Consider the following 14,542-nt stretch of genomic DNA (forward strand, 5'->3'; position numbering starts at 1 on the left):
CAGGTCTCCAGGGCTTCAGCACTGAAACCAAAGCTGGGAGTTCACTGCAGCACTGAGGGAACGATGCACTGTCGGAGCTGCCGTCCTTCCAACGAAATGTTAACATGTTCTCTCTTTAATGTGGACAAAGTTAAAAATCACACAACACCAGGTTATAGTCCAACAGGTTTATTTGGAAGCACTAGCTTTCAGAGCACTACTCCTTCATCAGGTGGTTGTGGAGCAGAATCACACGACATAGAATTTACAAGAACAGGATTGTAGTATCATTGGAATGGAATATTAATATTAATGAGCTCATTCCTGATGAAGGGCTTATGCCGAAACGTCGATTCTCCTGCTCCTCGGACGCTGCCTGAATGGCTGTGCTTTTTCAGCACCACACTCTTCGACTCTGATCTCCAGCATGTGCAGTCCTCACTTTCTCCACAGAAACTATCTGACCGACAAAAGCAGGCCATTCAGCCCATTGTGGGCATTAACAATCAAAACTTTCACGTTTCGAGCTTTTTTACTGCCGTGTTGTGATTCAGCCGACAGGTGGCAGCCGTGCAACGCGTAACAATGTCAGGAGGTCCGAGTGTTGCATTGAGGCGGACAAAATCTGCAGTCACACGACACCAGGTTTGTTTAAGATCACAAGCTTTCTGAGTTTGTCAGGTGAACGAAGGAGCATAAAGTTTGTGATCTTTATCAAACCTGTTGGACAATAAGGTGTAACAATGAGACTGCTGCGTTCATACAACGCCTCAATACATCCCAGACAATAACCTAAGAAATGATCTAAGGAAAACGAGCGGACAATGTGTACAAAGTACAATCCTGAAAAGTACAATCGGAAAATGAAATGGGTAATCGGTCTATCCTTTTCAGTGTGAGGACTGTTGGATGACCAGACTGTTGGAGGGCAGCACGGTGGCTCAGTGGTTCGCACTGCTGCCTCACAGCGCCCGAGATCCAGCCTCGGGCGACTCTCTGTGTGGAGTTTGTACATGTCCTATTAGTTATGGACTATTGTTGCGAAAGGCGCTACATAAATGCAAGAACCTCGGAATCCCATTTCTGCATCTGTTATCGCAAAACCATCTGATCATTTTATAGTTCTTTGTGTTTGAGATTGAGTGCCAGCCATCATGACACAATTCAGGTTACGGATCCAGATCTGACCCAGGGTATCACCAGAGGGTCTGTGATCGGCAGTGAGTTCAGGGACTACTGGCTCCCCGCCATCTCCACCTGTTCCTCTCACCCGCGCTCTCTCTTTCTCTCTCTCAGACACACACTGTCCCCTCCCCCAAAAGCAACTTTCTCCGCACCTTACCGCGCCGGGGTCAAAGCCCCCGCGGCGTTCTAACCCTGTATCTCCTTCAAAATATTGTTTTTCACTGTTTTCCCGGTCAAAGTCTTGATAAAACATAGTTACTAGTGATTCTTCGCTGACAATTCCAGTGAAATCTGTCAGTCAGTGATTAAACTGAATGTGTTGACCAGCGCAGCCACATTGAAACTGAAAGCGGTTTGAATCAGGAAGTGCTGAGGGTGAATATGGCTTCCAGACAGCAGCTCCTGAGACTGACCGAGGAGACTATTTGTCCTATTTGTCTGGATTTCTTCACCGACCCGGTTACACTGGAGTGTGGACACAACTTCTGCCGCTCCTGTATCACCCAGAGTTGGAAAAACATGAGGATAAACTCCTGCCCGCAATGTCGAGAGAAGTTTCCGGAAAGAAACCTCAGGGTAAATCGGGCCTTGGCGAATCTGACCGAGGAGACTCGAAATTTAAAACTGGAAGTGAAAGAGGAGAAAAGTAAACCTCACTGTGAGAAACATCAGGAAGATCTAAAACTGTTTTGTGAAACTGACAAGAAATTGATCTGTCTGATTTGTAGAGATTCGCGGGAACACAGAGAGCACCGCTTCCTGCCGATCAATGAGGCTGTTGAGTCTTACAAGGTAAAAGGGATTTTTTTTTAAACTAAGGGCTTTATTATGCGTTTGTGTTCTGGCACATTAATTCTGTAATATCTCTCCCAATCCCAGGATCAGCTGAAATCTTCCTTAGATTCTCTCACAGAGAAGAGATCGGCGGTTCTACAAACAGAACTGACCCAGAAACGGAAGATTTCCGAAGTGAGGGTGAGCTCTCCCTGTGCTGATTCTCTGGGATCTCGGTTAGTTTTGTTCCCTTTATCGCGGGACATTAATGAGGTTTCACATTTCATTTGGTAGGAACAGGCGAGCAGTCTGCAGACCCACATCACATCCGAGTTCACTAAAATGCACCAGATTCTCATTGAGAAAGAGCAGCGTTTACTCAGAGACCTCAGGGAAGAAGAGGAGAGGGTTGTAGAACCAATGGAGAGAAACCTTCGAGAGATTCAGGAGAATTTAAATTCTATTCAGGAGAAACTCTCAAAGTTGCAGAAACAGATGGAGCAAAAAGACGAGCTGATATTTCTGAAGGTGAGGGAATATATTCCAGGTTAGGTAATGGAAATTTCACCCAGTTACAAAAAAAAGCTGGTGATAATTGTTACGTTGATGTAGTAATTACTGAAAAAAAGGAATTACATTGAATTTCTTCCTGGATGGTTCTAATGTTGTCACAGAACTAACTGCCCCCACACTGTTTGCAGAAAAACCGACGTCTCCCGGGAATGTGTTGTGACCTTGGTCGTTGCTTAATTATTATGTCCGTGTTCCCAAAGTTTAATTATCTCCTGGAACTCCCATTGGAATCCAGTTCTAGTTCCATGTGGAGACTGTGTGGGTGTGTCTGGGACAGTGGGAATGTGAGAGTCACTGTGTCTGTGAGCGGGATTGATGGGCAGTTCCAGTTTATTTTACCCTCTCCTCAATCTTCCTTCCAAAATGTATCACTTTACACTCCCGTGTTGTGTCTGCTCATTTCAGCAGCCTGTCTGTCTCCTCCCGAAATCTGTTACTGCCATCCTCACTGTTTGTGATTCATTTCTTTCAGGAGGAAGCTTGTCGGAAGAGAAGGTAGGACATGCTCTTTACTGAAACTCTGCACAGTTTGCTCAATAACTCAGTGGCCGGTTATTATAGTTTATTGCCTGATTATTGTCGCTGCTTTAAAGGATCGTTTATCGGACGACAATAACTCTGGTTATGATTCAAACACAAGTGTTTTTCTAAGAAGAAGCTTATTGCAGATTGAAACAGTATTAGCTTTGATAAAACTGTTCAACAATATTGTAAACAAAGACAGGATGCTTGTAAGTAATATAACCTGGTTCTCAGGCTGGAAGTGATCACTGCCCTGATTTGGGCTGTTTGTGTGACTGTGACCTTCCCCCTGACCCTGTGAGAGACACACGGCCCATGTTTCCAGGGAATGGCCATCCCTGTCCCTGCATGGCTCCTGACTGACCCGAGACAGCCAGAGTATAAAGGGAGAATGGGGTGTACTTTGAGAATGCAAACTCACTGTTTAACCTTTTCACTGTAATACTTTTCTGTATTTAATGAGCACCTCTAATGTCTTGAGCTGCTTCACAGGAGCTTTAGAAATCAATAAAATAAAAATGACACCGAGATATTAATGCAAATAACTTTTGCAGGATTTAGTGAATCTTAAAGGAGGGAAGAGGAATAGAGAGATGGAGAGGCGCAGGGAGGGAATTCCAGAGCTGAGGGTCTTGGCAGCTGAAGGTCCAACCTCCAATGGGGGAAGAGACTAAAGTCAGAGATGGTCAAGAGGCTGGATGTAGAGGAGCAGCATTTTTGAAGGGTTGGGGGACTCATGTCTTGCATAGTTGGACACAAAGCATCTAGATGTTTCAGTTTCTTTGTCTCTGCTCCACAAGTTCTGTTTATAATACAGCAAGGGGATGGAGAGAATGTTTATCGTCTCCATGGTGTATGATGTCTCATTACCCGATCTCTTATCAGGACATGGGCCTTTCTCTGAACCTGAGAATTTCCAACCCTTGCCCTTGCATTATCAAATTCTGTTTGGATTAGTTACAAAAATAAGATGAACATTTCACTTTCTGGCCTATTCACTCAAATGCAAACAATGCTGAAAGCTTGAATGTTTAAATAATTTCATGAATGTTCAAACAAAGCAGAATTTATTACAACAACTGTTTAATGTTTACAGGGTTAGTGATGAGTGGAATAATCTCTCAGCTACTGATGCCTCTCTGTCTCTCAGGCAGTTCACTGGCCCTTTACAGTACATAGTCTGGAAAGAAATGATACACACCATTCACCCAGGTAAACACGTATGTTCATTTTCATGATGATAGATCCAGTTGTGCAGAGGCTGTAAGGCCCCAGTTTGCATCTTCACATCACTAGTTGTTAATTCTGGGAAAGGCTCCCTGGAAACATTGTACTTTCTGTGGGTCCATTTGGATAGGTGTCTGAAGCCATCAGTGCTGTGTGTCACAGCAGTGAAGGGTTCTGTCTAACCAGAGGAATAGAGCACGGAAACAGGATTTTGAGAGGAGAGTGGACTGGCTCCATCTGGAGTGACATTGGAGGAACGGTTTTTCTCATAATATCAGGAAGACACTGATATTAAAGCGCCAGTGTTAACAGTGTTAACAATGGTATAATGGCTGCAGAAAGGCAGTTCCAGGGGGATGTGAAGTATGGGCTGAAGTCAGAAATAGGAAAGGAGCAGTCACCTTGTTGGGTGTTTACTATAGGCCCCCCAGCAGAGATGTGGAGAAACAGATTTTGGAAAGGTGCAGAAGCCACAGGGTAGTAGTCATGGGCAATTTCAACTTCCCAAATATTGATTGGAAGCTCTTTAGATCAAGTAGATTGGATGGGGCTGTGTTTGTGCAGTGTGTCCAGGAAGCTTTTCTAACTCAGTATGTAGATTGTCCGACCAGAGGGGAGGCCATATTGGATTTGGTACTCGGTAATGAACCGGGACAAGTGATGGGCTTGTTAGTGGGTGAGCATTTTGGTGATGGTGACCACAATTCTGTGACTTTCACCTTGGTTATGGAGAGAGATAGGTGCGTGCAACAGGGTAGGTTTTACAATTGGGGGAATGGTAAATATGATGCTGCAAGACAGGATCTGAGGAGCATAAATTGGGAGCATAGGCTGTCAGAGAAGGATGTTGTTGAAATGTGGAACTTTTTCAAGGAACAGATACGACGTGTCCTTGATATGTATGTACCTGTCAGGCAGAAAAGAAATGGTCGTGTGAGGGAACCTTGGTTGACGAGGGAGGTTGAATGTCTAGTAAAGAGGAAGAAGGAGGCTTACATAAGGTTGAGGAAACAAGGTTCAGACAGAACGTTGGAGGGATACAGGATAGCCAGGAGGGAGCTGAAGAAAGGGATTAGGAGAGCTAAGAGAGGGCATGAAAAATCTTTGGCGGGTAGGATCAAGGATAACCCCAAGGCCTTTTATGCATATGTGAGAAACATAGAATGCCGAGAACGAGGGTAGGTCCGATCAAGGACAGTACTGGGAGACTGTGTATTGAGTCGGAAGAGATAGGAGAGGGTTTGAATGAGTACTTTTCTTCAGTATTTACAAATGAGAGGGACCATATTGTTGAAGAGGAGAGTATGAAACGGACTGGTAAGCTAGAGGAGATACTTGTTAGGAAGGAAGATGTGTTGGGCATTTTGAAAAACTTGAGGATAGACAAGTCCCCCAGGCGTGACGGGATATATCCTAGGCTTATGTGGGAAGCAAGAGAGGAAATTGGAGAGCCGTTGGCAATGATCTTTTCATCTTCACTGTCAACGGGGGTGGTACCAGGGGACTGGAGAGTGGTGAATGTTGTGCGCCTGTTCAAAAAAGGGAATAGGGATAACCCCGGGAATTACAGGCCAGTTAGCCTTACTTCGGTGGTAGGCAAAGTAATGGAACGGGTACTGAGGGATAGGATTTATGAGTATCTGGATTGATTAGGGACAGCCAGCATGGATTTGTGAGGGGTAGGTCTTGCCTTACAAGTCTTATTGAATTCTTTGAGGAGGTGACCAAGCATGTGGATGAGGGTAGAGCAGTGGATGTAGTGTACATGGATTTTAGTAAGGCATTTGATAAGGTTCCCCATGGTAGGCTTATGCGGAAAGTCAGGGGGCATGGGATAGTGGGAAATTTGGCCAGTGGATAGAGAACTGGCTAACCGGTCGAAGTCAGAGAGTGGTGGTAGATGGTAAATATTCAGCCTGGAGCCCAGTTACACATGGAGTTCCGCAGGGATCAGTTCTGGGTCCTCTGCTGTTTGTAATTTTTATTAATGGCTTGGAAGAGGAAGTCGAAGGGTGGGTCAGTAAATTTGCAGACGATACGAAGATTGGTGGAGTTGTGGATAGTGAGGAGGGCTTTTGTCGGCTGCAAAGGGACTTAGATATGATGCAGAGCTGGGCTGAGGAGTAGCAGATGGAGTTCAACCCTGTCAAGTGTGAGGTTGTCCATTTTGGAAGGACAAATAAGAATACAGGGTTAACGGTACGGCTCTTAGTAAGGTGGAGGAGCAGAGGGATCTTGGGGTCTATGTTCGTAGCTCTTTGAAAGTTCCACTCAGGTAGATAGAGCTTGAAAGAAGGCCTATGGTGTATTAGCGTTCATTAGCAGAGGGATTGAATTCAAGAGTCGTGAGGTGATGTTGCAGCTGTACAGGACCTTGGTTAGGCCACATTTGGAGTACTGTGTGCAGTTCTGGTCGCTTCACTTTAGGAAAGATGTGGAAGCTTTGGAGAGGGTGCAGAGGAGATTTACCAGGATGTTGCCTGGAATGGAGAATAGGTCGTACGAGGATAGGTTGAGAGTGCTAGGCCTTTTCTCATTGGAACGGCGAAGGATGAGGGGTGACTTGATAGAGGTTTATAAGATGATCAGGGGAATAGATAGAGTAGACAGTCAGAGACTTTTTCCCCGGGTACAACAGAGTGCTACAAGGGGACATAAATTTAAGGTGAAGGGTGGAAGGTATAGGGGGGATGTCAGGGGTAGGTTCTTTACCCAGAGAGTGGTGGGGGCATGGAATGCGCTGCCTGTGGGAGTGGCAGAGTCAGAATCATTGGTGACCTTTAAGCGGCAATTGGATAGGTACATGGATAGGTGCTTAAGCTAGGCCGAAGGGCCTGTTCTGTGCTGTATTGTTCTATGTTCTATGTTCTAACAGGCACACATCTAATGGGGATTGTGTGAGAAACAAAAACAGAAATTGTTTGAAAAGCTTGGCAGGTCTGCCAACATCTGTGGAGAGAAATCAGTGTTAACATAGAACATAGAACAGTACAGCACAGAACAGGCCCTTCAGCCCACGATGTTGTGCCAACCATTGATCCTCCTGTGAGGTAAACCTAATGTACAAACTCTCAAATTTATGTGACCATATGCATGTCCAGCAGTCTCTTAAATATCCCCAATGACCTCACTTCCACAACTGCTACTGGCAACGCATTCCATGCTCTCACAACTCTCTGCGTAAAGAACCCACCTCTGACGTCCGCTCTATACTTTCCGCCAAACAGCTTAAAACTATGACCCCTCATGTTAACAATTTCTGCCCTAGGAAAAAGTTTCTGGCTATCAACTCTATCTATGCCTTTCATTATCACCTCAATTAGGTCCCCTCTCTCCTTTTTGTCCAGTAAAAAAAGTCCGAGCTCAGTCAAACTCTCTTCGTAAAATAAGCCCTCAATTCCAGGCAGCATCCTGGTCGACCTCCTCTGAACCCTCTCCAAAGCATCCACATTTTTCCTATAATAGGGCGACCAGAACCAAAGTTTTATAGAACTGCAACAAGATCTCACGGCTCTTAAACTCAATCCCCCTGTTAATGAAAGCCAAAACATCATATGCTTTCTTAACAACCCTGTCCACCTGGGTGGCAATTTTAAGGGATCTATGTACCTGCACACCAAGATCCTGCTGTTCCTCCACACTGCCAAGAATCCTGTCTTTAATCCTGTACTCAACTTTCAAGTTCGACCTTCCAAAATGCATCACCTCGCATTTATCCAGGTTGAACTCCATCTGCCACCTCTCAGCCCATCTCTGCATCCTGTCAATGTCACGCTGCAGCCTACAACAGTCCTCTATACTTTCAATGACACCTCCAACCTTTGTGTCGTCTGCAAACTTGCTAAGCCATCCTTCAATCTCCTCATCCAAGTCATTAATAAAAATTACAAAGAGTAGAGGCCCAAGAACAGAGCCCTGTGAAACACCTCTTACCACTGCCTTCGAGGCAGAATATTTTCCTTCCACTACCACTCGCTGTCTTCTGTCGACCAGCACAATAAGATTTGTGAGGCATGACCTGCCCCTCACAAAGCCATGCTGACTGCCTTTAATCAAGCCATGCTCTTCCAGATGGTCATAAATCCTATCCCTCAGAATCCTTTCTAACACCTTGCAGATGACAGACATGAGACTGACTGGTCTGTAATTGCCGGGGATTTCCCTATTTCCTTTCTTGAAGAAAGGAGTTACATTTGCCTCCCTCCAGTCCTTCAGTACGACTCTGGTGGAGAACGAGGATGCAAAGATCTTCACAAGCGGCGAAGCAATCACATTTCTCACTTCCCAAAGCAGCCGAGGACAAATCTGGTCTGGCCCTGGCGACTTGTCAATTTTAATGTTTGTCAAAATTTTCAATACATCAGCTTCCTCAATCTCTATCTGTTCCAGCATGCTTACCTGCTCCTCAATAGTTTCATTCACCTTTCAGATTGAATGACCTTTCCTCAGTACTGATGGTAGCTTGGAAAATGTCAGTTTATATGCAGAAAATGGGGTGGGGGGAGGGCCTAATGAGTAAACGATAGGTGGGATAGACCCCAAAGTGTGAGAAAAACATTAGAAAGTCAAAGGAGTGGATAATGATTAGGCTAGGAGGGTGAATAACTGTCAATGGAGACAGTTAGTGCCTAACAATAGGTGGTATATAATGGCTGACTATGTGATAGCAAAGCTGGGTTTGTGGGGTAGGGAGCTAGGACATAAGAGAGCTCAGGCCCTAAAATGATTGACCTCACTATTGAGTACGGAGAGCTGCAGGGTCCCAAAGTGGAAATTAAGTGTTGTTCTTCCAGCCTGCGCTGAGCTCCACTGGAGCACTGCAGCAAGCCTGAGACAGAGATGTTGGACAGGGAACAGAGTGGTGCTTTAAAGTGGCAGGCAGCTGGAATCTCAGAGTCTTTTTTTGTGAACAGCACGTAGATATTCTGTGAAGTAGTCACCCAGTGTACATTTCATTTCTCCAATGGAGAGGAGACTACATTGTGAGCAGTGAGTGCAATAGACTAGATTGTGGGAAGTGCAGGTAAAGTGCTGCTTCACCTGGAGGGTATGTTTGGGCCCTTTAAATATTGAGGAGGGAGGATTTACACCTTCAGCAGTATCAGGAGGGCAGTATCATGGGGCTGTGGGTGGGTGTTGGAAGTGAAGGATGTGTGGACCATAGTGTCCCGGAAGGAACGGTCCCTCTGGAAGGTGGTTATGGGAGAGGAGGTGAATGTGTGTCTGGTGGTAGGATCTGGCTGGAGGTCCTGGAAGTAGTGTCTGATGATCTGCTGGACGTGGATGCAGGTGAGATGATAGGTAAGGACAAGGGGTACCCTATCACTGTGTTAGGTGGAAAGAGAACTGAAGTGCCAGAGATGGTGCGGATCCAGTCCAGGGCTCTGACAATATCAATGCTGGGCAATGCTTGGTTGAGGAAGAAGATGGACATTTTGCAAGCTCTCTTGTCAAGGTTGGCCTCATCGGAATGAATATGACAAAGATGGAGGAACAGGGAGAATGGAATGGAGTCTTTACAGGAAGCAGGCTGCGAGGATGTACAGTCCAAGTAACTGTTGAAGTTGGTGGGTATAGGTGAACAGTCTATCTCCAGAAATGGAAACAGAGATGTTGAGGGAGGGTAGAGAGGCATCGTGATAGACTAAGTGAAGGTGAGAGCCGAGTGGACATTGCAAGTTGGCTGGGTGAGAATGGAGGAAGAGGGGACAAGTGGGGAATGTAAGATTTAAATAGTTTTGTGAATAGAAGGAGTTGCTACATTGTGTAATAGAAGGTGTGTGATGGTCTTACTGAAGTGGTCAGTGGTGAAAACAGTAGCCAGATAAATATCAACTGAAAGAACTGTGGATTCTATAAATCAGAGACAAAAACAGAAATTACTGCAACAGCTCAAGGGGAGATTGGAGGTATTTGAGAGCTCAGCCTCTGTAATGTAGAGGTCAGTCTGCCAGATTACAGCAGTGCCGTCCTGATGAGCAGGCTTCATAACAAAGTCAGAGTTAGATCTGAGAGCACAAAGTGCAGTCAGTTTCTTTGGACAAGAGTCCTCTCCCCGTCCCACAGACCCTTTGCCCACCTCCAACATTCTCCATCCACCTGGACCCTTCCCCCTTGACTTTTATCTGCACAAGATCTCTTCATTCAGATTTGTTGACATGACATCGGTGCCCCTCTTACCCTTCCAACCTATCCTCCCAAGAACTGAGTGGTCTCAGATCCAACCCTGACTTTATTATGAAGCCTGCTGATCAGGGTGGGGCTGTTGTTGTCTCGCAGACTGATCTCTACAATGCAGAGGCTGAGCGTCAGCTCTTTCATAACTCCTCATCGCTTCCTGGACTATGAAGCCAGAATGGAACATCAGGCCATTGTGCCAAGTATGGTCACCGACCTAATTTCATCTGGTAATCACCCTCCCCACTGCCTCCCAGCTATAATGCCCCAGTCCTCCACAGCTCGCTTCTACCTCTTTCCCAAAATACACCAACAGGACTGCCCAGGCAAACCCATTGTTTCTTCCTGCTCCTGCCCCATAGAATGCATCACATCCTACCATTACTCAGTCTTTTCTCCCTTGTCCAGTTCCTGTCCATTTATATCTGTGATTCATCAGACACTTTATGCCAGTTTCAGAATTCCCAGTTTGTGGGCTCCAGCTGCATCCTCTTTACCATGGATGTGCAACCCCTTTACACCTTCATTTTCCATCAGGATGATCCTAGGGTTCTGCACTTCTTCCTGGAATTAAGGCCTGAACTTTTTCTCCCCACTCCCCTCCCCATCCCCACCCCACTCTACCACCACAACCACTACCACCATCAAGCAGCCTCGTGGTATCCCCTGAGTTACCATCGGTTCTGTGCAAAGTTCACTCAACCCAAAACGCTAACTTTAATTTCTCTCCACAGATGTTGCCAGACCTGCTGAGCCTGATACATATCTATAGATTTAATATAGTCAACTGTTCAACAAGGTGGAAATATTTGTAAATTTCCATAATGAAGGATGAAAAGACAGTTTTCAGATAGTGAGGCTGATAGAATCACAAAATCCCTGCAATGTTAAAGCAGGTAAATTCAGCCCATTCAGACCATTCCAATCCTGTGAAGATCATCCCACCAGACTCAAGCTCCCACCATTATCTCTGTAACTCTACATTTCACATGGATAATCCACCTAGCCTGCACAACCCTCAACAAAAACTGCAATTTTAGGACTGTGGGAAAAACCCCATGCAGACACAGACATTTGCCTGAGGCTGGAATCAAAACAAACTCCCTGGTGTTGTGAGGCAACAGCACTAACCATTGAGCTACTGAGACAATACTTTGAATAATCTCTTGATCAAGCAGTGAACCCATTGGCCGTTGAAAGCATTTGATCAGAGGCCCAATCCAGTCTGAGGGTTGTGATTCAGTGCAATGATCCTGGTCAGTTTTTCAAAGGTTTGGAATGTGAGAAGGGTTAAGGTCATCATGCAGGAGGGGTCAGGTGACGTGAACAATGCCATTATTTCCAGGTGAGGGAACGGAGTGATTGGGGATGTTGGGAACATGGAAGGAAATGGACAATAAAGAAACAATGAGTAGCCATGTGAATAATTAACTCACCTCCTAGTAGCAAATAAATCATTACAGAGGAGAATATGATAAATCAAATTGTATTTAAATATTGCCCATGTGCCCACATCGTAGCCCAAAGAGCTTCTGAACCATTGAAGTGTTTTTGTGGAATATTCACAGTTGTAATGTAGGAAATGAGAGAATCAATCTGGGAGCAGTGAGGTCACAGACACAGCTTTGTGACAATGAGAAAGTCATCAGTTTGATGATATTGTTTATAGTAGAAAAGTTCACTGACACCAAGCGAACTTAAACATTGCATTATTTCTAACAGTAATGCAAAAGACTAAAAAGTAGGTCCTCCAGGGTAATTATATCTGTGCTAGTGACAATAGAAATAGGAGGATAAGGCAGAATGTATGGCTGAGGAGCCTGTGCAAGGAACAAGGATTCATATTTTTGGACTAATGGGATCTCTTCTGGGGTAGAAGTGACCTGTATAAGATGGACTGGCTGCAACTGAATTGGAAAGGGACCAATATCCTGGCGGGGGATTTGCTAGCCCTACACAGGAGGCTGAGAGGTGGATCTGATGAAGGTGTAGAAAAACATGATGATTATAGATTGGGTAAATTTCAGGGTACTTTTCCCCTTAATGGAATGGTCAATAACTGGGGAAATAGGTTGAAGGGAAGGCACAGGTATTTTGGAGAGAAATTACTCACCCAGACGACTGTGAGCATCAAGAACTCACTGCCTGAAAGGAGACAGAAACCATTGCAATATTTAGGAAGTTATTCAGAGGGAGTGACAGATGTCACATGGCATGTAAACAGACTCTTCCATCCAAATCATCCACACTGACCAGATACCCCAAACTGACCCAGACCATTTGCCAGCATTTGGCCCATATCCCTCTAAACCCTTCCAATCATTCACCCATCCAGATGCGTTTTGAATGTTGCAATTGTAGCAGCCTCCAAGACTTCTTCTGGCAGCTCATTCCATACACGCACTACCCTCTGCATGAAAAGAAAATGCCCCTTTGGTCCGTATTACTTCTTACTTCTCTCAACTTAAACTTATACCCTCTACTTTAGGACTACCCTACAGGGGAAAAAAAGACCCTAACTATTCACCCTATCCATGTCTCTCATAATTTTTAAAAATTCTATAAGATCACTCCTCAGCTTCCCATCTGGTCACCTCCCCTCAATCTCATTGTCCTCTTGGTTTGTACCTGCCATTAACTGTCGCATAGCCCAACACACAGCCTCACTGCATTATCCACCATCCACCCAACTCACCTCCACATTCCCCACATCAATTCATTCCTCTAAATTGTTCACCATTCAGTCCTCCCCCACACTCCCTTCATTGTCCAACCTTCACAATTCTCTCAGCCCACTCTTCCCTCACCCTCACTATCCTCTTGAGCACAGCTTCCCAATCCGGCCACTCTCCCCTCAACCTTGCTCTGCTCCCACCCTCTGCCTCGCACTGCCCCTCAATCCTATCTCACATTTGTCTTCCCCCTCCACTGCATTCCTCCATAATTGCTCTGCCATGATTTTCCCATTCCTGATTCTCCCCTCTCTTTTAATCATGCCTCCTCACACTCCCCTTCCCGATCACTCTTGTCTCCACTTCACTCAATTTCCACATCATCCTTGGATCCAGTCGCCTCCCACATGTTCCACAGACTTCCTCAATTCCCAAGACCCAACTCTCTCCTCTCGTCCTTACACTCCCCTCATCTTTACTTTCCTCTCCTCCTCACACAAACCTCACCTCATCCTCCAATTCAGTCACCTCCACAATCTGCACAAGACCGTATTTTGTTACTTTCTCACTTCCGCATCTCACTTTATTCCCCTTACTCTTAACCCACCCCTCCCCCTTATATACCCTTCACTCACCCCACTCACTCATCTCTCCCATGCCCAAAAGTAACTTGTCTTTCTCACCTCCAACTCAGCCATTCCTTCCTCTTCACTCTCAGTGGTTAGCACTGCTGCCTCACAGCACCAACCTTGGGCAACTGTCTTGTGTGGAGCTTGCATATTCTCCCCGTGTCTGCGTGGGTTTCCTCCGGGTGCTCCGGTTTCCTCCCACAGTCCAAAGATGTGCAAGTCAGATGAATTGACCATGCTAAATTGCCCATAGTGTTAGGAGCATTAGTCAGAGGGGAAATGGGTTGGGGTGGGTCACGTTTCGGAGAATCAGTGTGGACTCGTTGGGTCAAAGGGCCTGTTTCCACACTGTAGGGAATCTAGTCTAATCATCCCTCTTTCACTCATCCCCTCATTCACCACTTTTTCCATCACTCAACTCTCCACTCACTCTCCCAATCTCCAAACCTCAACTGTCCACTTATTTTTGTTGTCCTCATGTCCTCACCCTCCCATTCTATGCTGTCACTCACTCTCCCTTACCCTATCCCAAACAGTCCCCTCCCTTCACAAAACCCCCACACCTTCTCCCACATCCCTATTCAGCTTCTACTCATTCTCTCTTCCATCACTTCCCCCAAGCCTTCACTCTGCCATTCCCTGCCTCTTATTTCTTCCCACTGTTTATCATGCTCCCATCCTCCTTCCTTAAATCCTCCCTTACAAATGTAACCCCACTGTACTCCCTCGCTCAGTCTCTACACTCACTTGCTGCCCATCACTCCTGCTTCCCCTTGCTATCTCCATTCCCATCCACTCACATCA

The 14,542-nt window shown here is 45.6% G+C and overlaps 1 protein-coding gene across 1 annotated transcript in view; it reads left to right on the forward strand.

The window, feature by feature from the left end:
* Nucleotides 1-420: 420 nt before the first annotated feature.
* LOC122541549 (zinc-binding protein A33-like) overlaps nt 421-14,542 on the forward strand; it is a 94,991-nt gene continuing 80,869 nt past the window's right edge. The window contains exons 1-5 of the mRNA XM_043678378.1: nt 421-1,956; nt 2,044-2,139; nt 2,233-2,466; nt 2,984-3,006; nt 4,130-4,245. Of these exons, the coding sequence (XP_043534313.1) occupies nt 1,546-1,956; nt 2,044-2,139; nt 2,233-2,466; nt 2,984-3,006; nt 4,130-4,245 (880 nt within the window). The 5' untranslated portion in view covers nt 421-1,545. The remainder of the gene's footprint in view (nt 1,957-2,043; nt 2,140-2,232; nt 2,467-2,983; nt 3,007-4,129; nt 4,246-14,542) is intronic.

Source organism: Chiloscyllium plagiosum, chromosome 37 (assembly GCF_004010195.1).
Source record: "Chiloscyllium plagiosum isolate BGI_BamShark_2017 chromosome 37, ASM401019v2, whole genome shotgun sequence".
NCBI lineage: Eukaryota > Metazoa > Chordata > Chondrichthyes > Orectolobiformes > Hemiscylliidae > Chiloscyllium > Chiloscyllium plagiosum.